Below are 20,239 nucleotides of genomic sequence, written 5' to 3'. Positions count from 1 at the left end.
TGATATTATATGTGGCGTCGCTAGTGCTGAGTCATCATCGCCTATGGTAAACTGACATCGATGCTTGTCATCAATTCTCAAGGATTCTTTGTTTTCGAGGGTAAGGGGACTTAGCATAGGTACCCTAGCTCGCCGGCCTCATATCTCAGTCCTGGTCAATTTGCGATTCGTGTAAACTATAGATATGATATCTTGCTATCGCTATTAATGACGATCGGATCGTCGACTCGAGCTTGTCGAAATCATGGAACCCCCGACGGATCAACGCTCCGACTATGCAGGAATCGCCGCACCATCTTTTCCAGACGTGATGAATGACCCAGCCTACGCTACAAATTACAGAGGAAAGGAAAGGGATCTGGAAGAACCTGATACTTGCCGAATATGTCGGGGCGAAGGTACGGAAGAAGAACAACTGTTCTACCCTTGCAAATGCAGTGGTAGTATCAAATTTGTCCACCAGGCATGTTTGGTGGAGTGGTTATCACACTCGCAGAAGAAACACTGTGAGCTGTGCAAAACACCATTCCGCTTTACAAAGCTATACGACCCGAACATGCCTCGGGATTTACCAACGCCACTATTCCTAAAGCAATTGTTGGTTCATAGCTTTCGCACCGTGGTGACATGGCTGCGATTCGTTCTTGTTGCATTCGTCTGGCTTGGATGGCTACCCTGGTCCATGAGGGCCATCTGGAGAGCGCTGTTCTGGCTTGCAGATGGCCGCTGGTCCGGTGGGGATAACGCTATGCAAGGACCGACTCAGGAACGCCTTTCTCAAGTAATTGCGAACAGCACTGCTTCGCTTCATAGTGTAGGTGTTGCGACAAGCTCAGCCCTGGCCTCTACATTTGAAACGGACACGGCCGATACGCAGTCCATGCCGTCTCCAGCATCGTCAATATTTAGCTTCTCATCAGGCGAACCGCTACTCCTTACTATTATAAAGAAAGCATTTTCTGCCCTTTTTTTTCCAGCTATATCCTCAAGTTCCAGTTCAACAACCGGAAGGTCTTCAAATATAACGGTAGGGTTCTACAAGCAGCGGCATCCCTCGTGGCTGTCTGATGTCAAGTTCTTGAATAATATCACACCGTCTCCCACGATTAACAACATTATTATCGACACATTGGAGGGGCAGTTAATTACGTTGCTTGTTGTCATATCCTTTATTTTAATTTTCCTTATCCGTGAATGGGTTGTCCAGCAACAACCGATGGCCAATATTGCAGATGGAGAACGAGAAGCGGCTGTCCAGTTAATAGCGAATAATCGACCAAATCCTGTGGACGAAAACCCTCGCCTAGGAGATCATAGACCTCTACATCCAGACGACGAACAACAGGAACAGGGAGGTCACGGCCATGAAGATCGCTTCGTTCACGCCGACAATTCCGTCCCTGACGCCGTAGCTGAGGTGGAGTCGCCTTCTAGGAACATGTCGGTTCGGGTTGATAATATGGCGTTCGGGGATGAACTCAGCACATCGGGTTCCTTCCGTCGGAACTTTGAGAGCGACGACGATGATTCGAGCAATGATTTTGCAGCGGAATCAGCATCCCAGATCAATCAAGCCTGGCCTGGCGTCGAGACCTTCAGAGACCTGTGGTCACGTGGGCACGGTGACCCTGAACAAATCTTACGAATCATACACGAAGAGGGCCGCCAGGAAGAGCTCGGTTGGGTTGTCACGGCCATGACAAAGCTTCAGCGCAGTGATAGTCCTAGAGTGTCCTGGTCTCATGATCAAAGCTCCTCAGGTCCATCTAGTTATGTCCCGGGTCCGGGCGAGACAGACTCAGAGTTTGCAAGTCATAACACAATTGCCTCCGCAGGCTCATCACTACCGGATTCTCATTGGAACACTACATCTCAGTCGTCAACTCCTGTTGGTCGGCCCTGGGATATCGCGAGCCCGCACGCTAGAAACGATGCTGCTATGGACCAGTTGCACACTGACTTCGCTTTCGATTTTCCAGAACTTGGACCTGGAAGCGAAGAGGATAGGGAGTCGCAGTCAGATGCTCGTAGCTCAGCAAATGACTTAGTTGGGGCTGTCCAGGAATTCACCCCCCATGACCCCTCAAGTGCAAACAATCCTGCCAATTTAAACCAGGAACCAGCTGCAAACGTGCCACCCCCAACACAGACGGATCATCCTAGCACTGCGCCTCCTAGGAATCTGGTTACCAAGCTCTTTGACTGGTTCTGGGCCGACATCACGCCTGACGATCAGGCTCAAGAGCGCCCACAGCCGGATGAGGAACACGTAGTTGAGGACCCTGCATTGGAAGAACCTTTTGTGCCCTTGCAAAACAATCGACGCCTTGCCAATGCCGGCGCACAGGATAATCAAGGGATCTTTGCGGATGCTGGAATCGACGGAAACGATGTTGACGCTGTCGAGGATGGTGATGATCTAGAAGGGATTCTAGAACTCATTGGGATGCAGGGTCCGATCTTCGGTCTCCTACAGAACGGTGTATTCAGCGCGCTGCTTATATCATTCACAGTTTCTGTCGGAATTTGGCTGCCTTATCTTTGGGGTAAAATCGCCCTCGTCCTTCTAGCCAACCCTATACAATTGGTCTTTGGCGTCCCAATGACGGCAGTATCAGTTTTTGCAGATGTTACACTTGACACTTTAATTGGCATCCTGGGATATGTCATGTATGGTGTTAGTCTTATCGTGAAGCTGTTGTTGAGTCCCCTTAGTGCTCTATTACCTCTGGGCGACTGGATTCCTGAGACAAAGTCTATCACCACCGCCTCTCTTTCGCTCATTGATGCCAGCAGTCATCGGCTAGGCAACGTGATTAGTTCCTTCTTTGTGTTTCATGAGTCGGATGTTCCCATGTTCTCCGTCCTCTCTCACCAAGCACTAAAGATACACGAAGAGCGTATCACCAGCTTGTTTTGGCTATGCTTTGGAATAGGCAAATTTGTGTTGTACGATTTCCCACTGCGGTTACTTGCTATTGAGCTGCCTGACTCCCAGTCGCTCAAGCACGGAATTGTCGATCTCATCAGTTTAATACCCCAGGCTCGCGGTCAACTTTATAAATTTGGGAGCCAAATACTCTTCTCTTCGAACGCCAAATGGTTCAATGCAAGCGTGACAGGATTAGCTTCAGGTGCCATAGCTGTGGATTATGAACTGGCCGTATGGGACACCAAGGATCGGGTCATTGCCATTTTAATGGGCTATCTCTTAGCGTCAGCTTTGGGTCTGCTATACCTTCGTATCACTGGCCTAGTATCTGGTGCGGATAGGGGGCAGAGGGTGGAAGGCATAGTTGCCGACGTTCTGCATCAAGCTGGTGGAGTTATGAAAGTCATCTTGATCATCGGGATTGAGATGATCGTTTTCCCGCTATATTGTGGTACTCTGCTTGATGTCGCATTGCTGCCTCTCTTTGAGAACGCTACTATTGCATCGCGCCTTGAATTTACATCGTCGTCTCCGCTTACCTCATTGTTTGTGCATTGGTTCATTGGCACCTGTTATATGTTTCACTTCGCTCTTTTTGTGTCCATGTGCAGGAAAATCATGAGAAGTGGTGTTCTCTGTAAGATCGATCTTCCCTACGTCTCGATGATGACTACTGACAGCATTTCACAGATTTTATTCGCGATCCCGACGATCCGACCTTCCATCCCGTGCGCGATGTTCTAGAACGTAGTATCACTACCCAACTGCGCAAGATTGCATTCAGTGCTCTTGTGTATGGCGCTCTAGTCATCATTTGCCTTGGTGGTGTCGTCTGGGGTTTGTACTATGCATTCGACGATGTGCTCCCTATTCATTGGTCTGCAACAATGCCAGTCCTTGAGTTCCCCGTCGACCTCCTGTTCTACAACTTCCTCATGCCGCTTGTGATTCGATCAATCAAACCTTCGGACGGATTACATGGCCTCTACAATTGGTGGTTCCATAAGTGCGCACGATTCTTACGGCTGACCAACTTCTTTTTCAATGAGAGGCAGCCGGATGAGGAAGGTTACCATGTACGACGGTCTTGGTGGGCTACGCTGTCGCTGGCAAAGGGGGATACTGGTCACCCTGTAAAAAGTGGAGAACAGCGACGTGATGCTGATGACAACCATATTGATGCCTACTTTGTCCGGGATGGTAAATTTGTCCGCGCCCCTGCATCTGATCAGGTCCGGATTCCCAAGGGTAATTCCGTGTTTCTGGAGGTGTCAGAATCAAATGAAAGAATCGATGGGCTTCCAGAGACGAACGAGGGATTACACAGCCGAGCGAATCCCATGTTTGCGAAGGTTTATATTCCGCCCTTTTTCCGGACGCGGATTGCCGCATTTATTTTCTCGATATGGGTATTCGCGGCTGCTACTGGCGTAGGCGTCACAATTATTCCATTGGTTGTCGGCCGGAAAATTATGTCTTCACACTTCCCCAACCGACCGGTGAACGACATCTATGCCTTCTCAACAGGCATCTGCATAGTTGGTAGCGCTGCCTATCTTGCGCTGTATTGCCACACCAGCTTTGCTGCGGTGAAGGACCGTTTGAGGCCATACTTACAGTCTCCTCGCCAGGCTTGTCTCGGGTTGACCGGTGCTGCAGCCAATGCCCTCCGACTCATCTACATCGCTTTGGCGTTCTCGGTATTTTTACCGTCACTATTTGCTCTTGCAATGGAGCTCTACGTGTTGGTTCCCGTGCATACGTACCTGGATGGTGCTCAGACACACGTCATCCATTTTGTGCAAGACTGGACTATTGGAGTACTCTATGTCCAAATGGCCATCAAATTCGTACTCTGGTATTCCACTTCTCGTCCCGCGGCCGCTCTTAATGGCATTTTCCGCGATGGTTGGCTGAAGCCCAATGTCAAGCTCGCCACGCGAGCTTTACTACTCCCAGTCATGCTCTTAACGGCAGTAGCGGTTGCCTTGCCGTTGGCGGGCGGATTCCTGGTCAATTCAACCGTATTTTATTCTACCCCTGAGGTTCAGTTCAAGGTCTACCGTTATGCATATCCTCTCACATTGCTTCTGAGCTTGCTGTTTTGGATTGGTTTCCTCGTAAATCGACAGGTGGAGAAATGGAGGGTCAACATCCGTGATGATGTTTATCTAATTGGAGAGCGCCTTCATAACTTCCGCGAGAAACGGGCGAAAGATGTCGGTGTACCCAGCCAAGTGATCACTGGGTGATTCAATGTTGACTAAAGTACAAACTTTTGAAAAGAAACCCTTATGCCTTCAATTCGTGTACATGTTATGACTGATGAATAAACCTTTTTTTCGCTTTCGATCACATTCCCACTGTATATTTGCTTTATGGCTGCCTGGTCTATTTGTTATGTGGGTATCCACTCAAGTGGGTCTCAGGAAACCCTCTGTTTTTTTCTTCTTCTCTTTTTCATAGAGTACCTCCCTTACTAGATTGCATAATGGATCATCATTTATTGTGTACTTTGGAAACGTACAATTCGGTACATATTTTACAGACAAGATAAGATTAGTCGGGTGTAACATTAGTAGTCATCAACTAAGGTAAGATCGATCTAGGGTGTACATAGTGCATCATCCTGCAAGACCTAAATGACTTGTTACACGCTGTTATACTATTCATCAAAGATGAGCAATGACCTATCTATCCAAAATCTCCATGTTGACTTGAACCATGAAAGATCTACCAGCTAATCTGTATGAATCATGAGCTTAATCCTCTGAAACAGGCAAGGATGTGGCTTGTGCAGACGACGCACGGATGTTATGCATGCGCCACCGCTAGCAAAACAGCCAATCATTCTGGCATGCGCCTGGGGCCTGGGAATCGCGGCTGCCTGCCACGTGATGCGCCAAGCTTGCGCGGACTTGTGGCTTGGCGATGGAGGCTTTACTGCACTCGCCACTCCCTATTGGTTAGGCAACAGAATTCCTGCCCACCTTCAATCTATTCTTATTCCTCCTGTCGCTCTTTGCCCCTCGACTTTGATATCTACTGAACAATTGTTGAATCCGCGCGTCCAAACACTCCTAGCAAGAACGGTCTTTGAGATCATGCATTTCCACTGGTAACGGCGGCGTGTTATCTGCAATGCTCTGAATCCCTGTTGAATCTTACAATTCGTCCCGGACAGCCTGCGCGCCAAGATGTCCGTTCTCCGTCACGGAGGTTCGTACCTCCAGCGACGCCTTACCAAGATGTATACAGATACCAAGACCTCTTGCGAGAGTGTGACGACTGCTTCAAAAGCCGTTGATGACCCGGAGCTAGTTGCTCTTCACCGGAGCTTTCGAACACAAAGAGACAGACTTCTGGCATGGGGTCTAGATTGGAGCGACGCCAGCGCTGCGCAGCCGAATGATATCGATGAATCGCTAACGCAAGCTGGCTACAGCGATGTTGTTGCCAGCGTCATGTCCTCAATTCAAGAGCTTCTCAATGAAGCAGAACGCATCCAGCATGCAGGGACTTCCGACCTACCCCCCAAAGGCGCTCGGTCAGACCCACCCTCGAAGGATGGTCTTAGTAGTCTGCCACTCAAGACGCACTGGACTGACGAAGACATCAATCGGTCTAAACATCTCCTCGCCGACCTAACCGCTTGCATTGACACCCTTTATGACCTGTCCCGCTCACGACGCAACATGACCTCTAGTGGGCAGTCAGCTACCAAGGCCCGACCACGCCAATATCCTGGGTCAACAACAGAGGATACCATCTACACTGTTTTCCCGGATTCGAAATCATATCTTGGTGCCTCTATTGACACCAAACACCCCAGAACACAGCTTGATAAATTCGAATATACGCCATTTTCCAATCGCGCCGCCGCGACCCTCGAAAAGCCACAACTCGATAAATCATTCAGCAAGATATCCCTAACTACGAATCACTATATTATTGATCGTTCTGCTTTGCAGCTGTCCGGAGCATCTCACGACAATAGTCCCCCGCCCTACGAAATGGTAGCCGCCTCCACCAATTCGCGAGCCATTGGGCGCATGAAGACATCAGCATCACCTTTTCTGCGGGGTACGAAAGACTCTACTGTGACCATTCTGGTTGAGTTTACTCCCATGATGCTTGAGAACTCGGGAGCGTCTACTGCACCAGGAATTCAACGGTTGGACCATGTGCATCAGACCCTTGACCAGCTTGTCCAAAACGCCCGTGTTTCCCATTTGGGATTGTTGAAATTTCTCGGCTACTATGTTGATATGCCTAACTCCCGATATGCCTTTATCTATCAGATGCCGGTTGACTACTTTCCTTTTTTACGCAACCCTACCGATCTCTTGAACGGGCTAAAGCCCAAGCCTTTGTTGTCGCTCTTCCAGTCGGGTGAAGAGTATAACGTACCTAACCTAGAAACTCGTTTTCGCTTGGCTTATGACCTTTTAATGGCTGTTTTGCAACTACGGAGCCAGAACCTTGTGCACGGAAATATTAACAGCAGCAATGTTCTTGTTTTCCCTGGGTTGACAAACTCTAATACCGATGAAGTTGGGCTCACAGAGAACTTGCGACGTCCTTACCTGACCTCGTTCGCTCAGTTTTCCGGGACCAGTTCATCGCCTGAGCCTCTTTCATCGAGCATGTATCGTCATCCAGATGATAAGAGGTCTCTGGGAGATGACGCATCCTGGGCTTATGACCTTTACTCGCTTGGCCTGGTGTTGATGGAAATCGGTCTATGGACGCCTATCAGCCGTTTGTGGAAGATGAAGTACAACAACTCGATGTTCAAACAAAGGATAGAGAATGTCTATCTTCAAAAATTGGGTCCTAAGTGTGGTAGCGCATACCTTCACGTGGTGCAGCTCTGTCTAGACGCACCCAACTTTCATCTTTCAACCCAACCGTTCGATGATTTCAACCTTAGGGTTCCTCAGACATTTCACTATCCCGTGTTAGATCTTTCCGAGCCTGACAGTATCTTCTCATTCTCCATGAACTTCATTTACACTATGTCCAAGATCGTTTGGTCTTGCTGCAGGATCGATATTTTCTCGGCACCTGGAGCTGAGGAGCTGGACGATTGCCTACCACTTGCTCTTGTTCCAGGATCAGACCCCGGGGCTACGAAAGCACCTGTCAGGGACTACAACCCCACTCCCGAGCCATTTGTTCCATATACCGAACCATTTGCCACGCTTCCCACTGCCGAAATGAAATTGATAAGAGAAAAGATGGGCTTGGATGAGAGGAAAGTACGGAAGAGAACGTTTAAGAAACTCACCAATGTTGAAATACCTCAGGAGCATCTTAACGAGTGGAACTTCCAGATGTTACCTCGGTTAAGAAAACTCCTACAAAAGATTTTAAAGGACTCCTCTGAGTCGTGTAGTGTCACTCTCATGATGACGGGCGAGGCCCCTGAAAGTGCCAGGACGACAATCTGCGTGACGTGTGCTAGTGCGAAAAAGGTCAGGGCTGCTTTGAAAAAGTACTTCGTTCTCGATCGGGAAGACTGGGATCTGATCGTTCTTCGGGGCGACATCCAACGCTCAAAAGTCCCTCGAAAGAAACGTCGTAGGCCAGCAAAGTCTGGTCCGGAGAGAAACGATGTGCCCGCATCTTTTCGTCCGGACCCAAATCCTTGCTATCAGCCCCGGCCTCTCTGCGGTGCCTCCATAGGCGCCTTTATGAATGAAGAGCACTTACCTCCGGTAACCTATGGTGGGGCGATTCTGGTGGACGGAATGCCGTACGGTATGACAGTACATCATATGTTGGAGTCCCCCAGTGACCAGGAGGACGGTGAGGATGAAGATCCCGGTGCTCCTCTCCGGTCAGCAGGGAACTGGCCTCGAGATCCCGGGCCCCAGGAAGCAGAGTTCATGTACAGCTGGTGTGATGAAAATCCGTCGGAACTCGAACTTGAGATCTCAGAGGACGAGGACGGCGACGATAACTCCATCTCCCTTAGCCTAGAAGGAACTTACGACGACTTCAACCTCTCCGATGGCTTCTCCTCAGATGAAGACGCATTTGACATTGACGAAGATGAAGACTCAGCTTCGGTGGGTGACACGGCTGGTATTGATCCAGGCGACGAGCCACCGCTGTTCGTCACCCAGCCAGCAATCGATGACGTTCGTGAAGACTTTTTCCCATGTCCCGAAGATCGTGACGACGAACATCTAGCCTCTCACTCTCTTGGGTTTGTCCATGCGTCTTCTGGTGTCAGACGATGGACACGCAAAGGCATCAAGCATGAAATTGATTGGGCCTTGATCAAGATCAACGATGATCGGATTGATCCTCGTAACATAGTGTTCAGTCAACAACCTATGCAACAGACTGAAACTATTTATTTGAACGACATCGCACGCCTAGAAGATCTTGGTGGCTTGAAAGTTCATTGTTGCGGTCGAACTAGCGGCTTGCAAACTGGGCAGATATCTCGAGCAATGACAATTGTAAAACTCCACGGCCGACAGACTTTCTCGACGAGTTTCTGTGTAGACGGGAACTTCGGTGGTAAGTAAGCATACCCAGGAGCCCTGGTTATTCTGAATTCTTCTCTAACTTATTCTAGTTCCCGGCGACTCAGGAGCATGGGTCTTCGAAAAGTCAACCGGTCGAGTATGCGGCCACGTCCTAGCTTGGTCAGAGAAAAGCCACACGGCATACATCGCGCCAATGGAAGTCATGTTAGAAGACATCGCTCGCACCCTGGACGCGACATATGTCAGTCTACCAGGCTATCCACATGAGTCTTTCTCGTACCCAACGCCCGGTTCCTCCCACTTTGAACCACAAAACCCAAGATATCGCGCCCCGCTCCCACTACCAGAGCAGCTTCCAGTTGATATTGGACGTCTACGTTTAGAGGACCCCAGCATGGGCCCGGTGCACCCCAGCCGAGCTCGAGAGGTCTCCACCCCATATCGAGGAATGCCACCCATCCTGACTCCACCCCGCAGCTTGGAGAGGCAGCTCGCATAAACTTCGTTCTTTTTCGTTCTCCTTAAGTTACTCTCTTATATCCATCTTCGTGCCGCCATTTTCTATTTTCTATACCCCTTCTCCCCCTTTTCCTTTTCTTTTCAGTTGCTGTCTCGAACTCTATATATCGTCATGTATGACTCTTGGATCTGGGCCGGCATTCTGCTATTCTGTTCTTGCCTGTTTTTTATGGTTATGATTATACATGAGTGGATGGGAAAGAACTAAAATAATACCCCCTTGCGCATTTGTTACATAGTTTCTAATCTTACTTTCAGACAACGGGCGATTTACTTCCTTGGGCTTCTAATAGTCTCCCTTTTGTCTCCCTCATTCCACTTTGTGATCAAAACAAAATTCCATCGTCTTGAAGTTGACGTCTGGAGAAACATAGTTGTACATAGGACTGGTTGAAGTGAAACTGGACAGTCATTCAGTAATCTCTTTACGTGCTGCACAACAGCGTGAGTCGTCAGTGTTGATAAGGATCAGCTGATTCAACGCTTTGGGTCATCCTTAGTCTATCTTCTGTCTATCTACTCTTTTAATACCAAGATCGAATCTTCAATTATTTATACGCTGTGGTTCCAGGTAGTTACAAGCCTAGAACTCGAGTTGCTACTCTGATATCCTGGGGTGCTTTTAATATTTTAAGACTGATTCTTTTTTCTAACTAGAATGTACTGAACACATAAGGATAAATTCCTAATAACCGACATCAAACACGTCATATGCATAACAAAAAACAGAAACTTGACATACACCTCCCAAAAGCCGAACCCCGATCCCTGCCTCGTGCCCAATGCTCAAGTGCATGACTTTATATATGATATAAACGAAAAACATTACATGAGACCATCCACACAATTTAATACTTAATGCAGGATTTATGACGAAAGGTACTTAAGAACAGCTTCCTTCTCTTCGACAGGCAGCATGCTCAGAACCTGCTGGACACCCTTCAATCCACCGTCCTTGTTGCCGATAAGCAATTGCGCAACATCTGCAGCAACGGACTCGGTCTTGAGGGATTCAATCTTTGTCTGGATTAGCTTCTTGTTCTCCTCATACCACAAGGCCACACGTTGGTCATCACGCTCCAACTCGTCATCAAGCATTCCAGTCCAGGTACGCAGGGTGTGAAGGTGAGTCGAGCGAGCGGATTCAGTAGAAGAGACGTTTCCGGCTGGGGTGGTCGGGATGGCACCACTGCTGGCGTCGCGGGGTGCGGGAGACGGTGCCGCAGCAACCATGCGCTTGAGGATAAGTTCCTCGCTGAGACGGCGACGCACACGCCAGTAGAAGAATCGACGTGCGTTCTTCCAGGTGAGCGGCCGGCGAATAGTGTTCTTGGCCTCCATGCGGCCAGCACGATCATGAAGATCAGCAAACTGCAGAGCAATCTGCAAATAGACGGGCAGAAGTTGCTCCTCGCGGGCAGCCATCTTAGTCTTGATCTCCGACAGCTGCTCTTTACTGAGCGACGAGTCTTCCAGAGAGCGTCGGAGCTCACCATAAGTAGCATCCAGGCGAGCCATGGTATCCAACTGCTTGTCACGGCGGTATTTGATGTTAACAATACCCTCAGGCTCAAGAACACCACCGCGAGCTTCCTCATCAGCGTACATCTCCATTTGGTCTGGATTGATTGTAGGGTCAATGACGACCCAAGAACCACCACGGAGTTCACCGAAGGGCGGGATGTAGACGAAGATGGGCTGCTCATATTTGACCAAAGCATCGACGATGTATGACCCATACTTCAGAACCTCGTTGTACATATCGCGCTGTCCACCTGAGAAACCCCTCCAGTTGGCCAGGATCATGACAGGCAGTTGTTCACCATTGTTGAAGTCACGAAGGGCTTGGGCTGTCTTGAAGGCAGAGTTGGGGTACCACACTCCACCGGCTTCGGTGCTGATCATCTCCATCGAGTCAGGGTTGGCCGGGTCGGCTGGAGTAACGTTCTCCACCGAGCGGGTCTCAACAGCGATGACACCCATAGGGATACCACCCAGTCGCGCGCGACCAACAACAACAGTACGAGCCCAGCCACCAAGAGCTTCTTCGAAAGATCCCGCATCAAACAAGCCCGGAAGGAAGCCCTCCTCATCCTCTTTACCGGCAATGAGCCAGCGAGGGTCATAGGCCTGCTTGGGCGGAGGGTGGTACTCGATGTCACGGTCCCAATTGTCCGACCAAGGACGGATGGGATTGGGTGATCCCTTCCTGTCAGGAACGAAGGACATCCATTCCACAATCTTCTGCACACCTTCGAAATCATCATTCGCAGTCATGTGCGAAACTCCGTTCCTATACATAATCTGCGTTCCACCAAGTTGGAGGTTGGATGTGTAGACCTCTCTGCCCAACAGCTTGTTAATAGCCGGAGCACCTGTGAGGATAATTGGCTGGCCCTCGACCTGGATAGCTCTTTGTCCGAGACGGACGAGATAGGCACCGATACCAACCGAACGGCAAGTGACCAGAGTGATGGTGAAGATGTCTTCGTAGGCCTTGGAGGTAGCACCTGCAATTAGACCAGAGCCCTTAAGACACTCAACACCAAGGCCGTCCTTTGCACCGATGATAGTGGTGATCTTGTGCCGCTCTTCACCTTCATCGTTTATCAACTCAGTGATAACTTCCTTCTTTTTGCTCGCGTCGAACTTCTCCTTGACCTCGGGAGTCAGGTAGAGGTACTTGAACCCAGCCTCGGGTTTTCCAGGATCATTCCAAGCGACCGAGAAGTAGGGAATCAGCTCATCAGCCATTCCGATACGAGCACCCGAGTTGGCAGAAAGGTAGATACGAGGAATGCCAAGCTTTCTTGCCAGCTCAGTACACTTGTGGAAGAACTTGTCCTCCTGTGGACCAAACGATCCAATTTGGAATGTGATATCATTGGCAACGATGATGAATCGCCGTCCACGAGGATATTCAGGAGTACGGGCAGTCACGAGCCAACCAACCATACCGTGCGTGTTCGTACCAGGGCCTCTCGAGATTTCCACCAGGTTGTCAGTGTCATCCAGCACAAGCTCCGTGTAGTCGATGCATTCACCAACGGGAGGGCGCTGCTCCGCCAATGATGGCACCTTTGCGATGGCTTTGGTCCAGCTATTCTGGAATGCTTGTCTGAAGAGCTCAGGGAAATCGTACACATATTGAGTGCCCATCAGATGAGCCTTGTACCGCTTAGGTTGGAGCCACTCCTTGGTGGGGTAGGGCGTGGAGACAGGGCGCAAATGCATGGATCCGAGCTTGTTGGTACCACCAATGCTGTGGAAGACCCATTCGCCCTTTTCGGACTTCTTCTCAATGTAGAGTTCCACCTGAATGATGAAACCATAGGTGTTGGTGATGATCACACGCAGAGGGTATGGGACTCCGGTGGTGGGGTCAGTGCACAGGATACGGATTTCAGCACCAGTGACGCGAAGTCGCCAGAGGCGACGGCCGAAACGATCCAAGAAGCCAGCCAGAGCCTCCTCGACGTCCTTCGGCTGCAGGTTGAACACAGGAGAGAAGTTGATGAAGATGTGGTTCAAATCAGAGTTGTTGTTGCCAATGATCTCGAGAGCATCCAAGATATCGTTCATCAGTCGGTCAGCCTCGGAGATCAGATACTCAGCCGTAGGGATATCGTCACGAAGGCGGCCCGGACGCACTACCGCACGCACAAAGTACCGCTTGTCCAATGCTTTGTCACTCTCCGGACCCTTACCAATCGCTTCATAGACGTGAATGTTACGGTTTTCTGTGAACACTGGCTTGATCTTAAACTTGGACAAACGGCCGAGTTCCAGCTGGAACGCCAGGGCAGGCTCGCTGTGACGGATGCTCTCATCCTCCTCGTAAGTAGGTCCTCGGAAGGTGTAGTAACCTGGGTAGATGCCATTCTTGCCACAGATAAAAGTCACACGGCGGATGCGACGAGCAAGCAACTCATCCTTGACATCAGCCAGAATTCCATTAATTTGAGAGACAATCTGTGTGTCGTCAAGGTCTTCAACATCGCGGATAGCGATATTGCAAACACCAGTCAACTCGTTGTCGCTTTCAATTCGAGGAGCTGGTCGACGCTTGCCCTCCAGTGTGGCAAGAAGGCCATTATCAGAAGGCTTCTTGGCCTTTGAGCCAGCCCGAGGAAAGACCTCCAGGGCTCTAGGGAGGTATTCCTCTGCATCCTCCAAGTACTGAACTGGAAGAAGGACACCCTTTCTGGTAGGCTCGTTGCTTCCATCATTGACCAGATAGGACATGTCACTGATGGAGTTCAGCCTGCGGAAGGGATTGCTCTCGGTTGTTGGGGTGCTTGGAGTCGACGGGTGTGTAGACGTGACGCCGCCAAACTCAGGTTGTCCAAGCTTATCAAGGGTGAAGTCCCACGACAGCAGGGGCGGCTCGCCGGAAGAGTGATACTGAATGCCTTTCAAGGTGTAGGCACGGTAGGCACGGCGAACATAGACCTCGAGAGCAGCCAGCGTGACCCACGCATCTTGATGCACGAAGAATCGAGGCAGCACATCGAAAACAGTGTACTTCGAATCGACCACCTCCTTCAACACGCCGAAATCGGGTTCGCGATGGTCCCAACCGGTCTCACCGTAGCGCGACTCAACAACCGAGGAACGCAAAATTAGTTCCATTTGCGAGAGACGTTCCTCCAAAGAGGGAAGAGCGCACTGGATGAGAACCTCACGTGCCTTCAGAGTGACCTTAGCGGCGGATCGGGATTCGAGTTCTGTGAGTTTCTGGAGGATCGGCTTGAAGTGCTTGCTAACGTTGCCGACGCCAGGTTGGTTGGGACGGTACATTGCCAGAATGGCAAGGATCAGGTTATTCTTGGCACCAATGCGACTATGGGAGAGCACAGTCTGGACAACGCTAATAATATCATCCTTATGCTCGTCTCGGAGTTTCAGGATAGCATCTTCGTCACGAGTGTTGCGACCGGAGAATAGCTTCTCCACATCGTAGTATTGCTCCAAGAGTCCAATGAAGACATTGAATTCGTTGGTCTTCAGTCCGTCGATATACTTGTTGATGACTTGCTCCAGAGGCAAGAGAGTTGTTCTCAGGATTTCAGCATCCGCGGGATTGAGATTTTCTTCAATAAATCGAGCAATAGTCTTCTGAAGCTGCTTGGCTGGGAATTCAGTCTTGCGGGCGCGTGCACGATCGACAATGTTTTGAAGCTGAGTGTCCAGTCTCTGAGGCATACGAGAGTGCAGAGCAGAGGATTGAGCATTCCACTCTCCGTAGGGAAGCTCAGGGTCCCGAAGGACTTCCACAAGCTCCTTGAGCGTAGTACCCATGATTACTTGGTTATCAAATCCTCGCAGAATGTTTTCCAGGATGCTATGGAGCAGGAAGAACCTCTGTGGAGGCTTGTTACCCACAACCTGAGGAGGTCCAAGATCCGGCAACTGCCCGGTGAACGGCTGGGCATGTTTAACGCGGGAAGGATCATCCAAAGCGAGGATACCGAGGATATCACCGGCCTCCAAAGTAGCACCAGGCTGCTTGATCAATTGGACAATTCCATCTTCCTGAGCGATCAAAGGCATGTACATCTTCATCACCTCGACTTCAGCGAAGGCCTGACCAGCCCGGACGTGCTCACCATTCTCAACAGTGAACTTGACAAGTTTTCCGGGAGATGGCGTGCGGAGCTGTGTCGGGTCGTTCTCCTGCTCTAGCAGGCAGGTCTTACCATCGACACTGAGGCGTGTCGCAGCCGCTTCCTCCTTCCAGTAGACGTTGTGGCTGCGACCGTCGAGGAGGACCAGCAAGCCACCATCGGCCAACGCACGGACGCCGACAGAGCACTTGGATCCGTTAATGAACAGGTGGTAGCTGTCCAAGCTTGCTCTAGTGGCGGTGAATTTGTAGCGCAGACCTTCGTAAATGAAATCAACAGGGAAAACGGTCTTCAAAACGTCCTTCGAGGGCACTTGACCCTTCTCGAGACCCTTCCGGTACTCCTCTACACCTGCTTCGCTGGCCTGGTGTGCCTTAGTAACCGCACCACACAGCACGGCAACAATGGGATCAGGGCGTTCAGCAGTGAGTTTATTGGTGATCAGCTGATCAAGCCATCCAGTCGTGATTGTGTTGTCCTCGAATGCAGGAGTTTCCAGTAGCTTGATCAAGTACTCGACAGTCGTCCGGAAATCACCACGGATACTCAATTCCTTCAAGGCGATAACCATGTGTTTCCTTGACGCAGAACGATTCTCACCATAGGCGAAGATATGACCGAACTGACTGTCTGAGAAACTGTGAATACCTCCGGCTGTACCGACAGAGAAGTAACCCCAAACATTAGACGAACTGCGGAAGTTCAGTTCGTGCATGGTACCACTGGAAGGCTTGAAGCCCTCGCCGGGATCTTCGGAGGTAATACGGCAAGCAGTCGTATGTCCCTTAGGTTGCGGGCGGCGTTGCGTCTTGTAGCTTTCTTCGTTGGAGAAGTCGAAGTCAATCTCGGAAGATGTGTTCGGGTCCACACCATAGAGCAAGCGGATGTCGCGAATCCGGTGCAGGGGAATACCCATAGCAATCTGAAGTTGGGCAGCTGGCAAGTTGACACCCGAAACCATTTCAGTTGTAGGGTGCTCGACCTGGAGACGAGGATTCAGTTCCAAGAAGTAGAACTTGTCATCTGCATGGGAGTACAGATATTCCACGGTACCAGCTGACACGTAACCAACCAGCTTTCCGAGGCTGACAGCCGCACGCTCCATAGCCTGGAATGTCGTGGGTTTGGCGATTGTTACGGGAGCCTCTTCAATGATCTTCTGGTGTCGCCGTTGGACCGAGCAATCTCTGCCAAACAAGGAGATGTTGTTGCCGTACTGATCGGCCAGCAGCTGAACTTCCAAGTGGCGGGCATTTCCAGCAAGCTTCATAATGAAAATCGGGGATCCAGGAATTTCATTCGCGGCGGCATTGTACAAGTTAACGAAGTCCTCTTCACTTTCAACTTTACGGATACCCTTTCCTCCTCCACCTTCGGAGGCCTTGATCATCACAGGGAAACCAATTTCCTTGGCTTTCTGGAGACCTTCCTCCGGTGAGAAGGTGCAGCCGCGGTTATAAACTTCATCTTCGACAGTGACAATGCCCTTGTCGTCGACCTTCACCTCCTCGACACCAGTTCCGGACCACGGGATGCAAGGCACACCAGCATGTTGAGCGACAATTGTGGACGAAATCTTATCACCCAGTGAGCGCATGGCCGAGGCCGGTGGTCCAATGAAAAGGATCTTCTTGGGAGAAGCAGCGAGAGACTCAGGTAAGCGGGGGTTTTCAGAAGCATGACCCCATCCGGCCCACACCGCGTGGACGTCCATTCGTTCGGCAACATCAACGATCAGCTCGACGTTCGCATAGTTGTTGTTATTTGTGCCCCCCGGAACCTAGGAAATCCGCTGTCAGCGTAAACATCGCAAGTCTAGCCTTCGACCATTCCATACCTCAACATATTGGTCCGCCATACGGATATAGTCTGCATTTGCCCGCAAATCTTCTGGCGTTGCCATCACCGTAAACTGAATCGCACGTTCATTGCCGAATGTTTCGTAGGCCCATTTCCGGACCGAACGGATTTCTTTCACAGCTGCGATACCATTGTTGGCAATCAAAACCTGTGCGAAATGATCTTATTAGTTTCGGATATTTCCTGCTGACACTCTCCAGGCCATCGTCGGATGTACTCACCGAACTAATTACTGAATGACCGCCATGCTTGGCCACAAAGTCCTTAACACTGCTTGGCGCTGCAGCTTCAAGGTGGTTACCACCGATAAAATGTGAGGGGAGGTTGTATTGGGCTGTCGAGGTTCCGTTGACGTGGGCCATGACGAAATCAGTGAATTATAGATTATACAATTCCCATGCGAAATATCCAGGTAAAATGTCTAGAAGGGTAGAGGTAGAATCAAAGTAGAGCTCAGGACGTAATCAGCGAGGAGAAAGAGATGACTGTAGAATTGCCTGGATCGTAGTGGTACACGTGCTGAGTAGAGGAGATTAGAATATGAATAACGTAAGAAAAGACCTTCTCTGGAGAAGCAAGTAAGCCTCCACACGGCGTCAGAAAAAAGAAGTCGTCAGAAGAAGGGGCCGTATTAAAGTAAGATGAGAGGGGTCCCCTAGCTGTGAGGTGAGAAAGTAATGTCAGCAATCAAGCCGGAGAGCGAAGAGCGAGAAGTACGGGCAATAAGAAAAAAAGAGGGCATGGATGGAAATGGATGGATGGACGGGAAACGTCGCAAACGGCAAGTGGCAGTTCTGGGAACCGCGCAGGGAACCAGGTACGGAACGGTAACTTAAAGGTAGTATGTACCGTTGTACCGTAGGTATGTACTCCGTATCTCTGTACCGAGTGTAGGAGGGTAGGTTAGACACAGGAGATCTTACCTTTAATTACCACCTCAACAATATAGTAAGGGATTGAATAAAGAAGAGAAAGGTGGAAGAGGTCCGGAGTATGAGTAGAAAGCAGGAGAAGAGGGGGTGAGAAGGGTTATATTCAATCTCGTCCTTATTTATTTTTTCTTTTCTATTCTCAATGTATCTAGAGGTTTAGTTGTCGAGAGCCACTAGTCAGGAAGGGGTTTAAGGCGAAGAAACCTGAGCAGGGAAAAAGAGCTGTGGGTCAGCGCCAACTTGGGAACGACACCCCAACTTCTTCCCAATGCGCTTGTTGGGCCCCATGACGTTTACTTCCCACCACTTTTTTCTCCTTCATCAACATTCTCTGCGATCCAATCAACTGCCCGAAGTCCACGGCGGAACTGGCGATGATTAGGTACCAGCCAAGTTTTAGAACTCCATTCCAGACCTGATGCCAATCAACGTATCGTGATTACTCTTGCCCTTATCTTAGTGTGCATCTGTGATATATAGTCTGAAGGGACCGCTCCCAAAAACCATCCCCAAGGCAGCAACCCCAAAATTTATTCACCAAAAAAAGGTAAAAACTCGATGGGAGAGAGAGACGTATCCATTGATTTAGTTCTAAACCCAGAGCCATGATCAGCGAGACAAGAAACACTGTAAAAGTCCGTACTAAACAACCAATGCGAAGAACATGGGTCTCGGCATTTGCATGCCACTTGTAGAGAACATACTCCGTATGCCGCATTGGTCACCAGATCTGAGTCCAAGCCCTAGTGGTCTATTCCAGCTACGGAGTAGTATATTGGTCTATATTGGTCTATAGCTCTACATCTGTGCTCTGGGTGACAGCACGTGCCTTGTCACAAATATAAGTTGCGACGGCTTGATTTTTGTTTGCCTGATGAACAAACTTGAGACAAGTGATTATATCGACATGTTAACTTTTCCACCTCACAAGCACTCTCTTCGTTTCGCCCTACGGACACATATTCCGACACGCCTCGGCGGTCAATACAAGGGGGACAACGCGAAAACATAATGAAATGAATAAATCGCAAGAGAGGCGAAGAGAGAACGGGGAAGCCTCCTAAAAATTAAGGAATACAATTCAACATACATGCAGCACAGGACCATATTTGCTGACGTAGTGCTCTTTCAAGTGAAGTGGTAATATAAAAAATAGAGAGTATATACTCCATTAAGAAGTACTAGACCACTCGATCTCATCCAAACTAGGCCAAGACTTTTCAGAACTAGGACAGACTAACCATATTTGGACAGTGTTGACGTCTGAATCCAATCTCGACCAATCTCGGGGGTTTGTCCCGTTGGGACCGAAATGATCGCCCTCATCAAACCCTACCGCTAGTTCTTCATTTTTGCCCAATACATATTATCCGGGGCTTGCCTTCCGAATACCGATGGAGCCCGACAGTTCGGTCTTCGGAGCCTCTTATCGCTTACAATTTTACGGAAATGTTCGGTGTTTTCCCACAATTTGATAATCGGAAAGCGAAACTTGGGTTTCAAGAGAAAGGTTGATCAACAACGATGACGTGTATGAAGTTCTAGAAAAGAGATCATAGCTATAACTGCACGGTACCTGGCACACCCCTAGGGCTAATCTCCGTCAGGGACGGGCCTGTTCCGACTTCCACGTGACGCAGCCTATATAAAACGGGGCATATTTCCGTCACTATTACTAGTAATAGTCAGGTAACCAGAATGGAACACATCAACTGTCAAGGAATCTCCATCGCCGCATTTGCAATTGCCAGCACTAAATTTGACATGTCATAGCACCTACCATCAGGTATATATATTCTGTGGATACTGCCTGATCCCGTTGGTCATTATCTTTCACCACACAGCCGTATTTCTGCGAGCTTCTAC

The 20,239-nt window shown here is 49.6% G+C and overlaps 3 protein-coding genes across 3 annotated transcripts; 2 read left to right on the top strand and 1 right to left on the bottom strand.

The window, feature by feature from the left end:
• Positions 1-244: 244 nt before the first annotated feature.
• Positions 245-5,184, top strand: AO090011000840 (E3 ubiquitin-protein ligase SSM4; the record flags this gene model as incomplete). Its single annotated transcript, XM_023233129.1, has 2 exons — positions 245-3,569; positions 3,623-5,184. The coding sequence occupies 2 exons, from the start codon at positions 245-247 to the stop codon at positions 5,182-5,184; spliced, it is 4,887 nt and encodes a 1,628-aa protein (XP_023093664.1).
• Positions 5,185-6,129: 945 nt separating this feature from the next.
• On the top strand, positions 6,130-9,934 carry AO090011000839 (uncharacterized protein; the record flags this gene model as incomplete). Its single annotated transcript, XM_023233128.1, has 3 exons — positions 6,130-9,466; positions 9,525-9,725; positions 9,795-9,934. 3 exons carry the CDS (start codon positions 6,130-6,132, stop codon positions 9,932-9,934), a joined length of 3,678 nt encoding a protein of 1,225 aa, XP_023093663.1.
• Positions 9,935-10,821: 887 nt separating this feature from the next.
• AO090011000838 (acetyl-CoA carboxylase ACC1) lies at positions 10,822-17,803 on the bottom strand (the record flags this gene model as incomplete). The annotated part of the gene is made up of 3 exons (XM_001826359.1): positions 10,822-17,361; positions 17,419-17,589; positions 17,663-17,803. The coding sequence occupies 3 exons, from the start codon at positions 17,801-17,803 to the stop codon at positions 10,822-10,824; spliced, it is 6,852 nt and encodes a 2,283-aa protein (XP_001826411.1).
• Between the last annotated feature and the right edge of the window lie 2,436 nt (positions 17,804-20,239).

This window comes from Aspergillus oryzae, chromosome 7, assembly GCF_000184455.2.
Source record: "Aspergillus oryzae RIB40 DNA, chromosome 7".
NCBI lineage: Eukaryota > Fungi > Ascomycota > Eurotiomycetes > Eurotiales > Aspergillaceae > Aspergillus > Aspergillus oryzae.
This window is presented reverse-complemented; position numbering and strand designations above follow the sequence as displayed.